We start from the raw sequence: 17,645 nt of genomic DNA on the forward strand, positions 1-17,645 counted from the left end.
ACCGGTAGTACCACAATCAACCCTCCCACCATCCTTTCCTCCCTATATTCTCCTTGTCCATTCACCACTATCTCCATCTCTTTCTCTCTCTCTTCCTCCTTTCTCTTCTGTCTGCTTTTCCCAGGTACTGGAACTCCCTGAGGAACCTGGTAGTGTCTCTTCTCAACTCAATGAAGTCCATTATCAGCTTGCTCTTCCTCCTCTTCCTCTTCATCGTTGTCTTTGCCCTGCTGGGCATGCAGCTCTTTGGAGGACAGTGAGTATTCCCTACACACTCCTCCATGGAACCTGACCCTTGACCCCTAACTTTTCACCCCTGTCTCCTCTCTGATCCTACAGACACCACACCTACCTACCTGCCTACCTGATCGCCTCTCTTTCTCTCTCTCTCTCTCTCTCTCTCTCTCTCTCTCTCTCTCTTTCTCTCTCTTTCTCTCTCTGTCTCTGTCTCTGTCTCTAACCCCTGATCCAGCACTGCCGTGGTTGCAGACACATTGCCAGAGCAGGGACCGGCACAGCAGTGTAGCTTTAAAACCGGACTGTGTAAAACCTCCTGATCTGTGCTACGATGTGTTAATGAAAGGCCTGGCTCTAACCCAGCTCTGCCTGCCGACAGCCACAAACACACCATCTGGTGGGACACTGTTTATCATTTAGACCGGAGGCCAGCCAAAATACCTTCCTCATTGTTTAGTCTGGTTTACACAGTTTATGTTGTTGTTAGATTTTTACCTCAGCGCTCTGAGTCAAAATAAGCTACCTTTCCCATTATATCCTCAACATTGTAGAAGGTACGAGGTTAGAGCTCTTGAGGGAAACTCCTGTGTCATATTCTCATCTGTCTTCCAGAATGACGGCATTGGCGGGTGCTGCGCTCCAACTGGGCTATTTGGAGGGAGAAAGAGAGATGGTTGCCATTTTAAACTGGCTGTCCCGTCATAATTGCCACGTTAGTCTAGGCTGATGGATATGTGTGAAAACACTCTGACATGCACATGGTGCTCAGCTGTTGGGCCACATGCCTATCGTGATGAGTCTGAATCCATTTTCTTATAATCAACTATGTTCCGACTCCTTATGAATGGACATGGGAGACAGAGAAAAGGCATTAATAGACTTCTATATTTGAGCTCAGACAGTTAATGATTGAGTTGATTATACACTGCAGAGGTTGCATCCCTATCAGCCAGCCTCAGACAAATGTCTCATTAAAATCCAGGGAGGTAGTGAAAGTAAACGGTTTGAGAGAGCAGTCTCCTGCTCCACAGGGATTTGAATGTCTGCAGGACATAACTGCCTGCAGGAGATTTGTGAAAAGCTAAGCTAAAAGCAAAGCAGTGTGACAAAAACACCAGAGTTACATATGGGATTAACAGTGTGTGCAAATGTAGTAAGATTAGGGAGGTACGGTAATAAATGGGCCAAAAAGGCAAAATTATTAGAAATTGGCAACACTGGAATGATAGATGTGCAGATGATGATGTGCAAGTAGAGATACTGGGGTGTAAAAGAGCAAAAATAAATAACAATATGGGGATGAGGTAGTTGGGTGGGCTATTTACAGATGAGCTATGTACAGGTGCAATGATCAGTAAGCTGCTCTGACAGCTGATGCTTAAAGTTAGTGAGGGAGATAAAATTCTCCAGCTTCAGCGTCTAGTGCTTTGGGAACAGAGAATTAAAGGAGCAAATTTCTGGGCGCAGTATAATAGATTCAGGGCATAATGTACAGACAAGGGTATGGTAGGATGTGAATACGGTAGAGGTAAACCTAGGCGTTGAGTGACGATGAGAGAGGTCTTGTCTCTGGAGGCACAAGTTGAGCCAGGACAGGTCTCCACATGTGTGTGTAGTGGGACAAAAGAGCTATCTAAGGCATGTTGATCGGGATTGAGGGCTCTACAGTGAAGAAGATCTAGCCGAGACAGCAGTAGACAAGGCATATTGACATTAGAGAGAGGCATAAAGTAATCACAGGAGTTGGTCGGGAGAGCTAAGACAACGGGTAAATGGCGATGAATGGGCAGAGCGGGTCAGTTAGGTACATATAGGGCCTGAGTTCGAGGCTGGGGCCGACAGGTAAACAAAAGGAGGTACCGTGTTATTGAAACAGTCCAGGGGGCATCAGCTGTGTAGCCGAGTGATCACAGGGTCCAATGAACAGCAATAGGTGAGTCAGGGGGCCGTTCGGTAGTCACTACTACGCTAGACAAGCGAGGGACACGGTGTTCAGAAAAGCTAGCCGGCTGGGGCTAGCAGGTGGTTCTTCGGCGACATCGTAACGGAATGGCATGTTGAGAACACATCGGGCGATTACTTCGGCAGACCAGTCGTGATGGATCGGCGGGGTTCCTTGTCAACAGTAAAGGGTCCAGGCCAATTGGCAAAATAGGTATTGTAGCCCTAGAATCAGCTGGTATATGGGCCTAGCTCGAGGCTAGCTCAAGGCTACTTGGTGCTTGCTTCGGGACAGAGGAGCTAGCTGGGATGATCCGGTGTAATGATCCAGAGCGGCAGAAATCCTGTGACGTGGTGGAGAGAATGGAATAAAAATAGCAGATCTGTACCACATTGGGTGAGGTGGGTTGCAGGAAAGTATATTTAGTTAGTAGATAGAAATTGAGATTAAAATACAGTGCCTTGCGAAAGTATTCGGCCCCCTTGAACTTTGCGACCTTTTGCCACATTTCAGGCTTCAAACATAAAGATATAAAACTGTATTTTTTTGTGAAGAATCAACAACAAGTGGGACACAATCATGAAGTGGAACGACATTTATTGGATATTTTCTGGAAGAAAACCTGATGGAGTCCTGAGACTGGGACGGAGATTTGTCCTCCAACAAGACAATGATCCAAAACATAAAGCAAAATCTACAATGGAATGGTTCAAAAATAAACATATCCAGGTGTTAGAATGGCCAAGTCAAAGTCCAGACCTGAATCCAATCGAGAATCTGTGGAAAGAACTGAAAACTGCTGTTCACAAATGCTCTCCATCCAACCTCACTGAGCTCGAGCTGTTTTGCAAGGAGGAATGGGAAAAAATTTCAGTCTCTCGATGTGCTAACTGATAGAGACATACCCCAAGCGACTTACAGCTGTAATCGCAGCAAATGGTGGCGCTACAAAGTATTAACTTAAGGGGGCTGAATAATTTTGCACGCCCAATTTTTCAGTTTTTGATTTGTTAAAAAAGTTTGAAATATCCAATAAATGTCGTTCCACTTCATGATTGTGTCCCACTTGTTGTTGATTCTTCACAAAAAAATACAGTTTTATATCTTTATGTTTGAAGCCTGAAATGTGGCAAAAGGTCGCAAAGTTCAAAGGGGCCGAATACTTTCGCAAGGCACTGTAGTAGCACACTATAAAGGCAACAGTGTGCCATTTGGGATGCAGTCAGAGAATGAGGACATGTAGGGCCGAATACTTTCGCAAGGCATATAAGTATATAAGAAAAAAAACTGCTATTTACACGGGATAAGATACGGGATAAGACACGGGATAAGATACGGGATAAGACACGGGATAAGACACGGGATAAGATACGGGATAAGATACGGGATAAGATACGGGATAAGACACGGGATAAGATACGGGATAAGATACGGGATAAGACACGGGATAAGATACGGGATAAGATACGGGATAAGACACGGGATAAGATACGGGATAAGACACGGGATAAGACACGGGATAAGACAAAGACAAACACACATCTGACTGCTACGCCATCTTGGAAATCAAATGCTCAAACCAAATGGTCATACGAACAATGGGGAGGATGGAAAGATAATGCAGTAGGAATTATTTTGCCGGGGATTGTGTTTAGTATTCATTTTTATTCACTTGTTGAAACCTGCCAACTTGATGCAACTTGATTCCATTGATAAAGTAAGCTGAAATAACAAGGGATTTGTTTTTTAGATCCAACCAATTTTTTTCCCAGTGGTAGGCCCTTTCGTCTTAACTTCATTCTCATTGGTTATATAGGATATTTTGTGGTTTTCATGTTAGATATAAACATTTGATTATTACTTACTCTATTAGATAGAGATGGTGTTTTATAGGTGTGCTTTGTATTGAATCCCTCACGTGTTTCAGGGAACCTCTCAAAACTCGAATTTAGAGTGTGGCCACTTTAATGGAAGCGGATCCAACGCCTGCGTTCCCTTCTCGTTGTTAACTAGAGCATATTCCTCCCATTCTCCACAGAGCAGAGCTATTGTCTCAGGCGGTGGGGGGTGGAGGAGGGGGTTGGGTGGCAGAATCCATCGCAGTGTATCAGAGCCTCCTCTCACAAGCCTCTGTTTGAGGATTGATTTAATGACGTCTCTATAGATGCCTTGGGGGGCGAAACAACAACATCCAATCCCTATTATCAGAGTAAACACTGGAGTTCTGCACAGTGGCATCAGAGCATGCAGCCGCCACTGCCACCAGTGTGCCAACCTAGAAAAAGAAAGGGAACGAGGGAAAAGGCTGCATATCTGCAGGTGGACAATCTACAATTTACCACGCCCATGCTTAATATCTCTCTCTCACACACCACCACCACCAATTGCTCTCTAAGCAGGGTACATTAGTTGTTTATAGAGCTGGTTGCTGTGGTGCCTTCCTTCCTCTGAAGCGCTTCTCCTTACACGACCCCATCACTTCCTCTGATGCTCTTCTCCTCACACGACCCCATCACTTCCTCTGATGCTCTTCTCCTCACACTACCCCATCACTTCCTCTGATGCTCTTCTCCTCACATGACCCCATCACTTCCTATAATGCTCTTCTTCTCACATGTCCCCATCACTTCCTCTGATGCTCTTCTCCTCACACGACCCCATCACTTTCTCTGATGCTCTTCTCCTCACACGACCCCATCACTTCCTCTGATTCTCTTCTCCTCACACGACCCCATCACTTCTGCTCACACTTTGTCCTCTCACATCCCCATCACTTCCATCCTGATGCTCTTCTCCTTACACGTCCCCATCCCTTCCATCCTGATCCTGACATCCTGACATTTTTTTTACCATAGCATGTACTTGAACATGTTTAAATTGACCAATTCAGCACATTTGGGCAAGCTCCTGGCAGACTTGATACAAAATATTGTGCAGTAATGTAATTCTTCACTGGATCAGTCTGAAACTTTGCACACACACTGCTGCCATCTGGTGACCAAAATCTAAATGACACATAGACTCCTATCTGAAAGTATGGCCTTTCTCTTGCATTTCAAAGATGATGGAACATAAATAAGTGCATGTTTTTTGGTTTGTATTATCTTTTACCAGATCTAATTAATTTTTAAAAAAAAGGGTACGATCCTTAAGAGTGCCTTTGAATGGGGTATGGTAGTAGGTGCCAGGCGCACCGGTTTATGTCAAGAACTGCAACGCTGCTTGGTGTATCAAGAATGGTCTACCATTCTTGTTGTGAGGATACAGAATCCATAGACCATTTATTTTGGTATTGTCCTCAGGTAGCCTGTTTCTGGTCTCAGGTTCAAGAATGGCTGAAAATGCATTGATCTAAAATTGACCCTAGAAATAGTACTGTTAGGAGATCTGGAGAGACCCGATCAGTCAATTACTAATATACTAATACTCTTATTAAAATAATTTATCTTCAACACGCAATCTGTAGATTCTATTCGATTAGATAGATTGAAATTGTACATTAAACATCATAGCATAACATAATTGATTAGGTGTTGTGTAGAAACATGAAGTGGGTGTCCCAGCAGAGATAGATGGGATGGGCTAAGGGAAGCTGAGGGTGACCAGCAGAGATAGATGGGATGGGCTGAGGGAAGCTGAAGTTTGGTATGTTGAATTGGAGACAAGTGGGAGTGGAGTTGCTGTGTGAGAGAGAGAATGATGGTCAAAAGATAAAGGGGGAAAAAGTCTAAATAAAACATAATAAAAGTACATTTGAATGACACTAAGTGGCAGTGTTTTTACAGCTAATGCCGGTTTGCCGAGGCTGATGCCGTGCAGGTGTTTGTACACATGCATATACACACACTCTCATTCAAATACACACATACAAGAACACACACATACATGTAATAGTGCCAGACATGCACACAAACATTTCAAGTTGGCATTGCTGTTATGATTTCAGTTGTCCTTGATGTCCATTGATGTCCATTTTTTTGCATTGTTGTTTGCTGTTTTCTTCTGTCTTTTCCTTTTTTCTCTTTAGTTCATTCTCTTGGTTGTGGGGGTGGGGGGGGGGTGGGGGGGGGCTGTGGGAAAGGTCTCGAATGGTTGAGGGACAGCTGTTGGGGAACTGTGGGGGGTTCTTAGAGGGTTTGGGTTTCACAAGATTGATCATGAAAAAGGAAATTATGACATATTTCATATCACTATCATGCACACACACACACCCTCACACATAAGGATGGCTCTGTTGCGGATAGACTGATACATGTTTGATAGTGTCTTGATGCTGTATTGTTTGTCCTTCATGTTCTAATATTTAAATGTTACCGGTTCCTTGTGTTTTTTCTAATAAATAATTATATATAATAACAAAAATAATGGTCCACCACCCAAAGGACATCCAGCCAACTGTACACAACTGTGGGAAGCATTGGAGGCAGCATGGGCCAACACCCCTGTGGAACACTTTTGACACCTTGTCATTCCGCAATGAATTGAGGCTGTTCTGAGGGCAAAAGGGGGGTGGGGGGGTGCAACGCAATATTAGGAAGGTGTTCCAAATGTTTGTTATACTCAGTGTAGGACTCTGTGTAACTGCTATTGCAAGTGCTAAGGTAAGTCCATCAACATTGTTTTGGTGGATATTGATCTTGGTAGGGAATCATGGAGTCAATGGGGCGATAGTGAAGGAGAGACATTTATGGGGTGGCTTTTGCCATTGTTTCCCCCACAAGGATCTTTTCTACTTGGCCGCCTCTAAGTGCTCCTATGAAAATGTGCATCTTCTCTGAACACTGTATGAAGTGTAGAAAACAAATGATCAGTTTGTTGCAGGGGACGGTAAGCATTTGACCATGTTAGAATTGAAGGATCATCATAGGTAGCATGTATCTGGGGTTTGTGCTTGTTCTGTGGGATGACCATTCATTCCTCCATTGCATCTTTATTTCATTCTCTCACTTCTTCACATCTTCTCCAGTTTCAAGACTGCAGACTCAGGTTTTGGCAGGTTTGTTCCTCAAAATGGAGGAGGTCATTTTAAGATGGGGTGGGGGGTTCTTGACAACTTGAGCAGCATTTCCTCTGTGTGTGTGTGTGTGTGTGTGTGTGTGATTGGTAAGGTCATACAAATGATCTGGATAATACTTGGGCATATTGCTTATTATTATTGCTTACAGCCCATATTATTTATTTACTCAATTTAAAAGTATCTGTTTTTAACCTCTATTCCGCTGAGCTTTGCATTGACTGTAATGGAGGATTTTGACCTGTCAGACACACAGCTACCTCTGATGTTCAGGTCTCTTCTACATGTCCTCATTCTCTGACTGCATCCCAAATGGCACACTGTTGCCTTTATAGTGTGCTACTACAGTGCCTTGCGAAAGTATTCGGCCCCCTTGAACTTTGCGACCTTTTGCCACATTTCAGGCTTCAAACATAAAGATATAAAACTGTATTTTTTTGTGAAGAATCAACAACAAGTGGGACACAATCATGAAGTGGAACAACATTTATTGGATATTTCAAACTTTTTTTAACAAATCAAAAACTGAAAAATTGGGAGTGCAAAATTATTCAGCCCCCTTAAGTTAATACTTTGTAGCGCCACCTTTTGCTGCGATTACAGCTGTAAGTCGCTTGGGGTATGTCTCTATCAGTTTTGCACATCGAGAGACTGAAATTCTTTCCCATTCCTCCTTGAAAAACAGCTCGAGCTCAGTGAGGTTGGATGGAGAGCATTTGTGAACAGCAGTTTTCAGTTCTTTCCACAGATTCTCGATTGGATTCAGGTCTGGACTTTGACTTGGCCATTCTAACACCTGGATATGTTTATTTTTGAACCATTCCATTGTAGATTTTGCTTTATGTTTTTGGATCATTGTCTTGTTGGAAGACAAATCTCCGTCCCAGTCTCAGGTCTTTTGCAGACTCCATCAGGTTTTCTTCCAGAATTTGGCCTGTATTTGGCTCCATCCATCCATCTTCCCATAACTTTTAACCATCTTCCCTGTCCCTGCTGAAGAAAAGCAGGCCCAAACCATGATGCTGCCACCACCATGTTTGACAGTGGGGATGGTGTGTTCAGGGTGATGAGCTGTGTTGCTTTTACGCCAAACATAACGTTTTGCATTGTTGCCAAAAGTTCAATTTTGGTTTCATCTGACCAGAGCACCTTCTTCCACATGTTTGGTGTGTCTCCCAGGTGGCTTGTGGCAAACTTTAAACAACACTTTTTATGGATATCTTTAAGAAATGGCTTTCTTCTTGCCACTCTTCCATAAAGGCCAGATTTGTGCAATATACGACTGATTGTTGTCCTATGGACAGAGTCTCCCACCTCAGCTGTAGATCTCTGCAGTTCATCCAGAGTGATCATGGGCCTCTTGGCTGCATCTCTGATCAGTCTTCTCCTTGTATGAGCTGAAAGTTTAGAGGGACGGCCAGGTCTTGGTAGATTTGCAGTGGTCTGATACTCCTTCCATTTCAATATTATCGCTTGCACAGTGCTCCTTGGGATGCTTAAAGCTTGGGAAATCTTTTTGTATCCAAATCCGGCTTTAAACTTCTTCACAACAGTATCTCGGACCTGCCTGGTGTGTTCCTTGTTCTTCATGATGCTCTCTGCGCTTTTAACGGACCTCTGAGACTATCACAGTGCAGGTGCATTTATACGGAGACTTGATTACACACAGGTGGATTGTATTTATCATCATTAGTCATTTAGGTCAACATTGGATCATTCAGAGATCCTCACTGAACTTCTGGAGAGAGTTTACTGCACTGAAAGTAAAGGGTACAGCTGTAATCGCAGCAAAAGGTGGCGCTACAAAGTATTAACTTAAGGGGGCTGAATAATTTTGCACGCCCAATTTTTCAGTTTTTGATTTGTTAAAAAAGTTTGAAATATCCAATAAATGTTGTTCCACTTCATGATTGTGTCCCACTTGTTGTTGATTCTTCACAAAAAATACAGTTTTATATCTTTATGTTTGAAGCCTGAAATGTGGCAAAAGGTCGCAAAGTTCAAGGGGGCCAAATAGTTTCGCAAGGCACTGTATATGTGCCCTAGTCAAATGTAGTGCACCATGAAGGGAATAGGGTGCCATTTGGGACGTAGACTGTCTGTTTTTCTGCACTACACCATGTAGATTGTTCAGGCGTCACATCAGGAGTGCTGTAAAGGTTGGAGCTATGGAGCTGCGTGGCTCCCTCCATGGTGGCTTGTGTTTCCTGGTGTTGCATGGCTCTGTATTATTTAATGACATATATAACAACCTTCACCGCCATCTCTGAAACCACTCCTCACCTGAAGCCCAGGAATGCACAGTGTCGATCCCCACATTCTCTCAGAACTCTATTGTACATGTGTATAACATTATACAAGGTTCTGTTGGTGTGTGTAGGAGTGTGTGTGTAAAGGTTTCACAGAGCAGGTTTGACATAGAGAGTCAGACAAGAGAGATAGAGACTGTAATGTAATTGTAACAAGGTACAGTAACAATGTGAATGCCTGGGTCTTGAACTCTGAGTTTCTTCTCCTAATTATGTCTACATCATACTGTCAAATCAAATCTTATTTGTCACATGGACCGAATACAACAAGTGTAGACCTTACTGTGAAATGCTTACTTATAAGACCTTAACTCGTATTTTTCTGCATTGTATGGTTAAGAAAATATTTATAAAATTAACTAAAGTAAAAAATAAAAAAGCAACAATAATGACACCATATACAGGGGGTACCAAGAGTGTGCATACTATGTGTATTTGTACTGATAAACAGCAGGATGGAGATCTGTTGTTGCATTGAATTAGTTATAACTGTTTATTTGTTGGAGAAGAGTTTGTCTGCCAGATTTTTTTATTTATTTTACTAGGCAAGTCAGTTAAGAACAAATTCTTATTTTCAATGACAGCCTAGGAACTGCCTGTTCAGGGGCAGAACGACAGATGTCAGCTCTGGGATTTGAACTTCCAACCTTCCGTTTACTAGTCCAACGCTCTAACCACTAGGCTACCCTGCCACCCCATAATGATGTCAGTTGGCAAACATTAAGTAATTCAGGGTTGTTGTAGCATATCCAATGACTGCAAATGTCATGATACTGGATTTACACATTTCAACTGCTGTGACCATAAAATGCACTACGCTCAAACCTACATGTAGATGGAAACCCATGTATCTGATTCTGAACATCCTGCCTGTCCTCTCTCAGGCCAAACGTCTTCTATTTGACTCAATCTGTCCATTGTTCTTTCTCCAAGGTTTAATTTTGAAGAGGAGACGCCGACGACCAACTTCGACACTTTCCCGGCGGCCATTCTCACCGTCTTCCAGGTACTCGGTCTCTTCTTCTCTCCATTTAATTAACCAACTAATTTGGCTTTTCACTCTGGAGCTCTATCCTTCGGAATGTTGGACTAGATTAAATAATTGTGTTTTGAACTAAGATCATTTGCAATTAGTGGAATTTGTTGGTCTAACTACTTTTTGTCTCTGTCTCCAAATGACTCATCTTTCTGTTAGCCTGTGTTATACTTTTATTTAAAGTATTAATTGTTGAAATGTTGACTTTACATTATAACTAAATATTTTGTATTCTTCATTTCATACACTGAACAACTCCCCCAAAAAATACATTTTCTATTCTATCTCAACGGCCAATGGCAGATTTTGACTGGCGAGGATTGGAATGCAGTGATGTATCATGGTATTGAGTCCCAGGGGGGCGTACGGCGGGGGATGTTCTCCTCGGTCTACTTCATCGTCCTCACACTCTTTGGAAACTGTATCCTCTCTGACTCTCCGAGTCGTGCCACTGCATGGATATCAGAGATTTAATCTGCATGAAATATTCATATAGTTAAATATAAATATCTCATGTCAAGTGCTGCAATGAGAGCTGTAAACTTTGACAAATTATTTCCGTGGGGGGGGCATGCTCCTGGACCCCATTAGGAGGGTTCCCCCAGTGAATTCTGTCCATTTCAACCTCGCACATTTCCACCACATCCGGTCTGTTGCTGATATTTGGTTGCAATGCACCACGGCTTAGCCGTGAAATCCACTATATTGTGTTAAAGTTTTTCCTGAGCTTAGTTCCAACCAGACACGCTCCTGAATGTCTTCTTAGCTATCGCCGTCGACAACCTCGCCAATGCACAGGAGCTCACCAAGGTAAGTCTGATGAACCCACAGAACCACATTCTACCCAGGGAACTTTAAAGAACAATTCTGAATAAAATTACCCCTGGTAACCCATCCCTTATGGTTTATTGGTCCAGGATGAGGAGAAGCAGGAGGAAGAAGCCAATAAAAAGCTGGCCCTGCAGAAGGCCATGGAGGTGAAGGAGGTCAGCCCCATGTCAGCAGCCAACATCTCTATCGCTGCGTAAGTCGCCCACCCCCATGTTCTCTAAACATGGTCTTTCCTGTGTCCCCTCCCATTCTGACACCAGCCTGTCGCTATATTGTCAAGTATCAGATATAGCTGGTTCTGCACATGTCCAATGTGCTGTTGGTGTCTTGGCTCTGATCACTGTCTCTCAATGTGTCTCTGTTGTGATTATCGCCTCTGTCCATTTGCATTCTCCTAACTACACAATTGACATGTCTGGCATGTTTCTGTCTACGTGTGTGTGCTTTGACGATGATCCTTCTCTTTCTGACAGGAGTAGATGATTGGTCTGAAACAGATCTCCAGTCAGCAGCAGTTTCTCTGATTGGCCTTTCAGTCTTATTTCGTGATCATCAATACAACTGATTCATGCATTAGAGTCTGATGGAGTCAATCAGAACATTGTCAACATCAGCAATCTCCTATAACCTATTTACTGTATCTAACCAAGCATTAGGGATGTCATTATGTACTAGGTAAAGATGAGCTCTATTGACAACAGTACTCTATAAGGAATATTGACAAAACATTTTGACAGTCAATAAGTCATTGGTTTGTACATGACAATGCATCAGTAATGTCATTCTCAGCCCATGTGGGACACATCACCTATTAGATGTTTATGACATGTCCTCTGTGTACACTGTGAGCCCAATGACCTGGGCACGTATTGAAAAAGACCCCCAGAGTAGCAGTTTTGATTTAAGATCCTTTTAGCCTTTACCACCATAAAGAATAAGATAATATGGATAGGAGGGACCTGGTCCAAGATCAGCACTCCTACTTGGAGATGCCTTGTGGATACGGGTCTAGGTCAGAATGGTGGTTAGTTTCAGAAAACAAATCTTTGAAAAAATGAATTCATTTCTCATGGACAGATGACCAAATTTCACACTATTTTAGTTCTTAGTCAACCAAGATGAATAATGAATAAACACATTTCAGATTGACAGTAGCCTACTGCATCAATCCTGATGATTGCTTATGAAAATGGATTTGCCATAAATAGCCACTTGTTTTGTCTGTGCTAGTTACGTCCGTTGTTGGAATGAGACCAAGGTGCGGCGTGGTAAGCGTACATCTTTCTTTATTTTGATGAACACCAAAAAAATAAAAAAAGATACACGAACGTACCGCTCTGCAGGCTACACAGTAACTGTACAAAAACAAGATCCCACAAACCCAGGTGGAAAACAGGCTGCCTAAGTATGATCCCCAATCAGAGACAACGATAGACAGCTGCCTCTGATTGGGAATCATACCCGGCCAACAAAGAAATAGAACACATAGATTTGCCCACCCAAGTCACACCCTGACCTAACCAAATAGAGAATAAAAAAGGCTCTCTAAGGTCAGGGCGTGACTGTGTTTTTATCTGAATTTTATATTTTTAACATAGAATGATTAAACCTTAATGAGGTTCATTTGTCAGTCTATTTCAAAGCTATGTTGATCCAGGCCATTTCTGAGGAAATGTTTAATTTTTAGATATCTGCATAATGTGCAGTTTTACAAGGCTTTTTACTTTTGATTAAGGGAATCCATAATCGTCTTTTATTCACAAAAGTAATCATGATGTTTTTTAAACGAAGACCATTGTCTGTTTGATTGAAAACGTCACTCTTACGTTTGAAAGCCTTTGTAAACCCAGTGTGTATTGAACTTTGCAAATCCCCTTTGATACCATTTCTTTAATTACATTGACTTGAGTGTTATTTCTTCTGAAAGTTTTCAGTGTTATGTCTTTGGTAACACTTCAGTGAAGGGGTTTAGTATCAATAAATATTTTCACCCCTCGTAGTCACTTGACCACAGTATGTAACAGTGTGTGGTGTACAGTACTACAAACTATCTATACAGTATAGAGTACACTACCCCTACTGCTGAAGTGTTAACCACTATTGTAGTTGTTGCTCTGTTGGACTAGTCCTTCTTGTTCGTGGAGGGGACAGGTGGACAGACAGACAGGCAGGCAGGCAGACAGACACTTTATGGAGTCCACCTCTCCTCCCCACCACATCCTTTTGGTTTGTGTCTCATCCTTTCTTTCTTTTTGTTTTTATTGTTTTTGTTCTGAATGTGCAGTTTTGTAAAGCAAAATCGAGATGCACGCTCTCGCAGCTCGTCCGTCTCCAGCGTGCATTCACCGTGAGTTTTTGCTCTCTGTTACAATGTTACAATATTTTTACGCCCTCTCCTCTCCTTCCCCGTCTTCTCACCCATACCTGCCTCCTTCTGCTTCCCCTTTCGCCTTGTTCCACCTCTCCTTTCCCCCCTCTTCCTCGCCCATACCTGCCTCCTTCTGCTTCCCCTTTCGCCTAATTGCTATATAAATATTAATTGCCTTGGAGCACGGTCAATTCCCAATACATTTTGTCAGTTTTACAGCTTGTGTTTTTTATACCCCGGGGTTTCACTTCTTCAACACACTGGGTGAGAACCAAACAAATTATAGTACAGTAGCCAAGGGGTAGTATGCCATACTAGACAAATCAAATAAAGTGAAACATAGCATTACGTTGATTTAACCTCTGACCTCTTTGAAATTACATGAATTTGGCTTAATAATTTTTGCCAATTTTTTTTTTTAGTAACAACTCTCATTTCTAAACGTTGTGGTGTTGTTGTTGCTAATCTGTGTGTATGTTTCTATCTTGTCCACTGTAATCTCTCTCTCATACCAAAATCACAGCTTACATTATTTGTCTATGCCTTGCATACTTGTTTGTCTGTCTGTCTATTGCTTTTGTTATCTGTTTTATCTATTCCCCTGCCCGTCGAGTCTTGACTTACAGGTGACACAAAGAATGCAACTTTACTAGTCAGACATACATACAGTTGAAGTCAGAAGTTTACATACACTCAGATTGGAGTCATTAAAACTTGTTTTTCAACCACTCCACAAATTTCTTGCTAACAAACTCTAGTTTTGGCAAGTCGGTTAGGACATCTACTTTGTGCATGACACAAGTCATTTTTCCAACAATTGTTTACAGACAGATTATTTCACTTATAATTCACTATATCACAATTCCAGTGGGTCAGAAGTTTACATACACTAAGTTGACTGTGCCTTTAAACAGCTCGGAAAATCTCAGAAAATGATGTCATGGCTTTAGAAGCTTCTGATAGGCTAATTGACATAATTTGAGTCAATTGGAGGTGTACCTGTGGATGTATTTCACCTTCAAACTTAGTGCTTCTTTGCTTGACATCATTAGAAAATCAAAAGAAATCAGCCAAAACCTCAGAAAACAATTGTAGATCTCCACAAGTCTGGTTGATCCTTTGGGAGCAATTACCAAATGCCTGAAGGTACCACGTTCATCTGTACAAACAATAGTACCCAAGTGTAAACACCATGGGACCACGCAGCCGTCATACCGCTCAGGAAGGAGACGCGTTCTGTCTCCTAGAGATGAACGTACTTTGGTGCGAAAGGTGCAAATCAATCCCAGAATAACAGCAAAAGGACCTTGTGAAGATGCTGGAGGAAACAGGTACAAAAGTATCTATATCCACAGTAAAATGAGTCCTATATCGACATAACCTTAATGGCCGCTCAGCAAGGAAGAAGTCACTGCTCCAAAACCACCATAGAAAAGCCAGACTACAGTTTGCAACTGTACATGCGGACAAAGATCGTACTTTCTGGAGAAATGTCCTCTGGTCTGAGGAAACAAAAATATAACTGTTTGGCCAAAAATTACCATTGTTATGTTTGGAGGAAAAAGGGGGAGGCTTGCAAGCCGAAGAACAACATCCCAACCGTGAAGCACGGGGGTGGCAGCATCATGTTGTGGGGGTGCTTTGCTGCAGGAGGGACAAAATAGATGGCATCATGAAGGGGGAAAATTACGTGGATATATCGAAGCAATATCTCAAGACATCAGTCTTGAAGTTAAAGCTTGGTCGCAAATGGGTCTTCCAAATGGACAATGACCCCAAGCATACTTCCAAAGTTGTGGCAAAAGGGCTTAAGGACAACAAAGTGAAGGCATTGGAGTGGCCATCATAAAACCCTGATCTCAATCCCATGGAAAATTTGTGCGCAGAACTGAAAAAGCTTGCGCGAGCAAGGAGGCCTACTAACCTGACTCAGTTACACTGTCATGAGGAATGGGCCAAAATTCACCCAACTTATTGTGGGAAGCTTGTGGAAGGCTACCCGAAACATTTGACCCAAGTTAAACAATTTAAAGGCAATGCTACCAAATGCTAATTGAGTGTATGTAAATGTCTGACCCACTGGGAATGTGATGAAAGAAATTAAAGTTGAAATAAATCATTCTATCAACTATTATTCTGACATTTCACATTCTTAAAATAAATTGGTGATCCTATCTGACCTAAGACAGGGAGTTTTTACAAGCATTAAATGTCAGGAATTGTGAAAAACTAAGTTTAAATGTATTTGGCTAAGGTCTATGTAAACTTCCAACTTCAACTGTATATTCATACTGTACACACAGAGTCATACAGTCAAAAACATGTGTACATAGAAACCATCTTTGAAATGATTCCTTCGGGCCTCCCGAGTGGCACTGCGTTCTAAGGCACTGCATTACAGTGCTTCAGGCATCACTACAGACCCTGGTTTGATCCCAGGCTGTGTCACAACCGGCTGTGACCTGGAGTCCCGAAAGGCGGTGCACAATTGGCCCAGCGTTGTCCGGGTTAGGGGAGGGTTTGGCCAAGGGGGCTTTACTTGGCTCATCGCGCTCTAGCGACCCCTTGTGGCAGGCCGGGCTCCTGCAGGCTGTCTTTGGTCATCAGTTGAACAGCGTTTCCTCTGACACATTGGTGCGGCTGGCTTCCGGGTTAAGCGAGCAGGTGTTAAGAAGTGCGGCATGGCGGGTCATGTTTCAGAGGACGCATGACTCGACCTTTGCCTCTCCTGAACCTATTGGAGAGTTGCAGCGATGAGACAGGATCGTAATTGGATATCACGAAATTTGGGAGAAAAAGGGGGTACATTTTTTTTTAAGTATACCATATCCCATGGTAGGAAGAACAAAGGGTTACTTGCCTTGAAATCTATATTTCCCTCCCATCTTCATACTAATCCACTAGATTTTGGCCTTGGTATGAAGTTCATGTAAATCCTAGCCTTTGTCTGAATCCAGACCCATTTTTCCTGTTCTGTGTTTATTCAAGTGTTCTAGTTTGTCAGGCATGTTAGCTTACCATTAAGAGAGTAAAGGAACTAGGAGATCAACGTGAGGTATTTTCAGCTGATGAAAGCTGGCTTCCTCCGTTATGCAGGTCAGGACTGGCTGCTCACAATACTGGAGAATTATCAACTGTTGTCATCTACAGTACTAACTCAGATGAATCGATGAAACAGGAAGCATAAGCAAGGAGAAAATTACATCCCTAACGAAACAACACCTCCACTTCACTGATCCTCAACACAGGGGCCCCACAAGGGTGCGTGCTTAGTCCCCTCCTGTACTCCCTGTTCACCCATGACTGCGTGGCCACAAACTCCTCCAACTCAATCATCAAGTTTGTAGACGACACAACAGTAGACATACAGCATCCAATGTCACAGGAAGGCCAAAAGGATCAACAAGGACATCAACCACCCGAGCCACGGCCTGTTCACCCTGCTATCATCCAGAAGGCGAGATCAGTATAGGTGCATCAAAGCTGGGACTGACAGACTGGAAAACAGTTTATATCTCAAGGCCATCAGACTGTTAAATAGCCATCACTAACTAGCTACCACCCGGTTGCTCAACCCTGCACCTTAGAGGCTGCTGCCCTATATACATAGCCATGGAATCACTGGTCACTTTAATCATTTTTACATACTGCTTTACTCGTCTCATATATATATATATATATATATATATATATATATATATATATATACTCTATTCTATTCTACTGTATTTTAGTCAATGCCACTCCAAAATTGCTCGTCCTAATATTTATATATTTCTTAATTCCATTCTTTTAATTTTAGACTTGTGTGTATTGTTGTGAATTGTTAGATACTACTGCACTGTTGGAATTAGGAACACAAGCAGTTCGCTACACCCACAATAACATCTGCTAAATATGTGTATGTG

General features: G+C 42.4%; 1 protein-coding gene across 1 annotated transcript in view; it reads left to right on the forward strand.

Annotated features, from left to right (window-relative positions):
* Window positions 1-17,645, forward strand: part of cacna1b (neuronal-type voltage-gated calcium channel subunit Cav2.2) — a gene marked incomplete at both ends in the record, with an annotated part of 126,808 nt that overhangs the window by 45,714 nt on the left and 63,449 nt on the right. Inside the window, 6 exon segments of the mRNA NM_001124629.1 lie at window positions 125-256; window positions 10,436-10,508; window positions 10,842-10,959; window positions 11,281-11,348; window positions 11,456-11,562; window positions 13,654-13,716. Of these exon segments, the coding sequence (NP_001118101.1) occupies window positions 125-256; window positions 10,436-10,508; window positions 10,842-10,959; window positions 11,281-11,348; window positions 11,456-11,562; window positions 13,654-13,716 (561 nt within the window).

Source organism: Oncorhynchus mykiss, chromosome 5 (genome assembly GCF_057628025.1).
Source record: "Oncorhynchus mykiss isolate SJ-2025 chromosome 5, ASM5762802v1, whole genome shotgun sequence".
NCBI classification, from domain to species: Eukaryota; Metazoa; Chordata; class Actinopteri; order Salmoniformes; family Salmonidae; genus Oncorhynchus; species Oncorhynchus mykiss.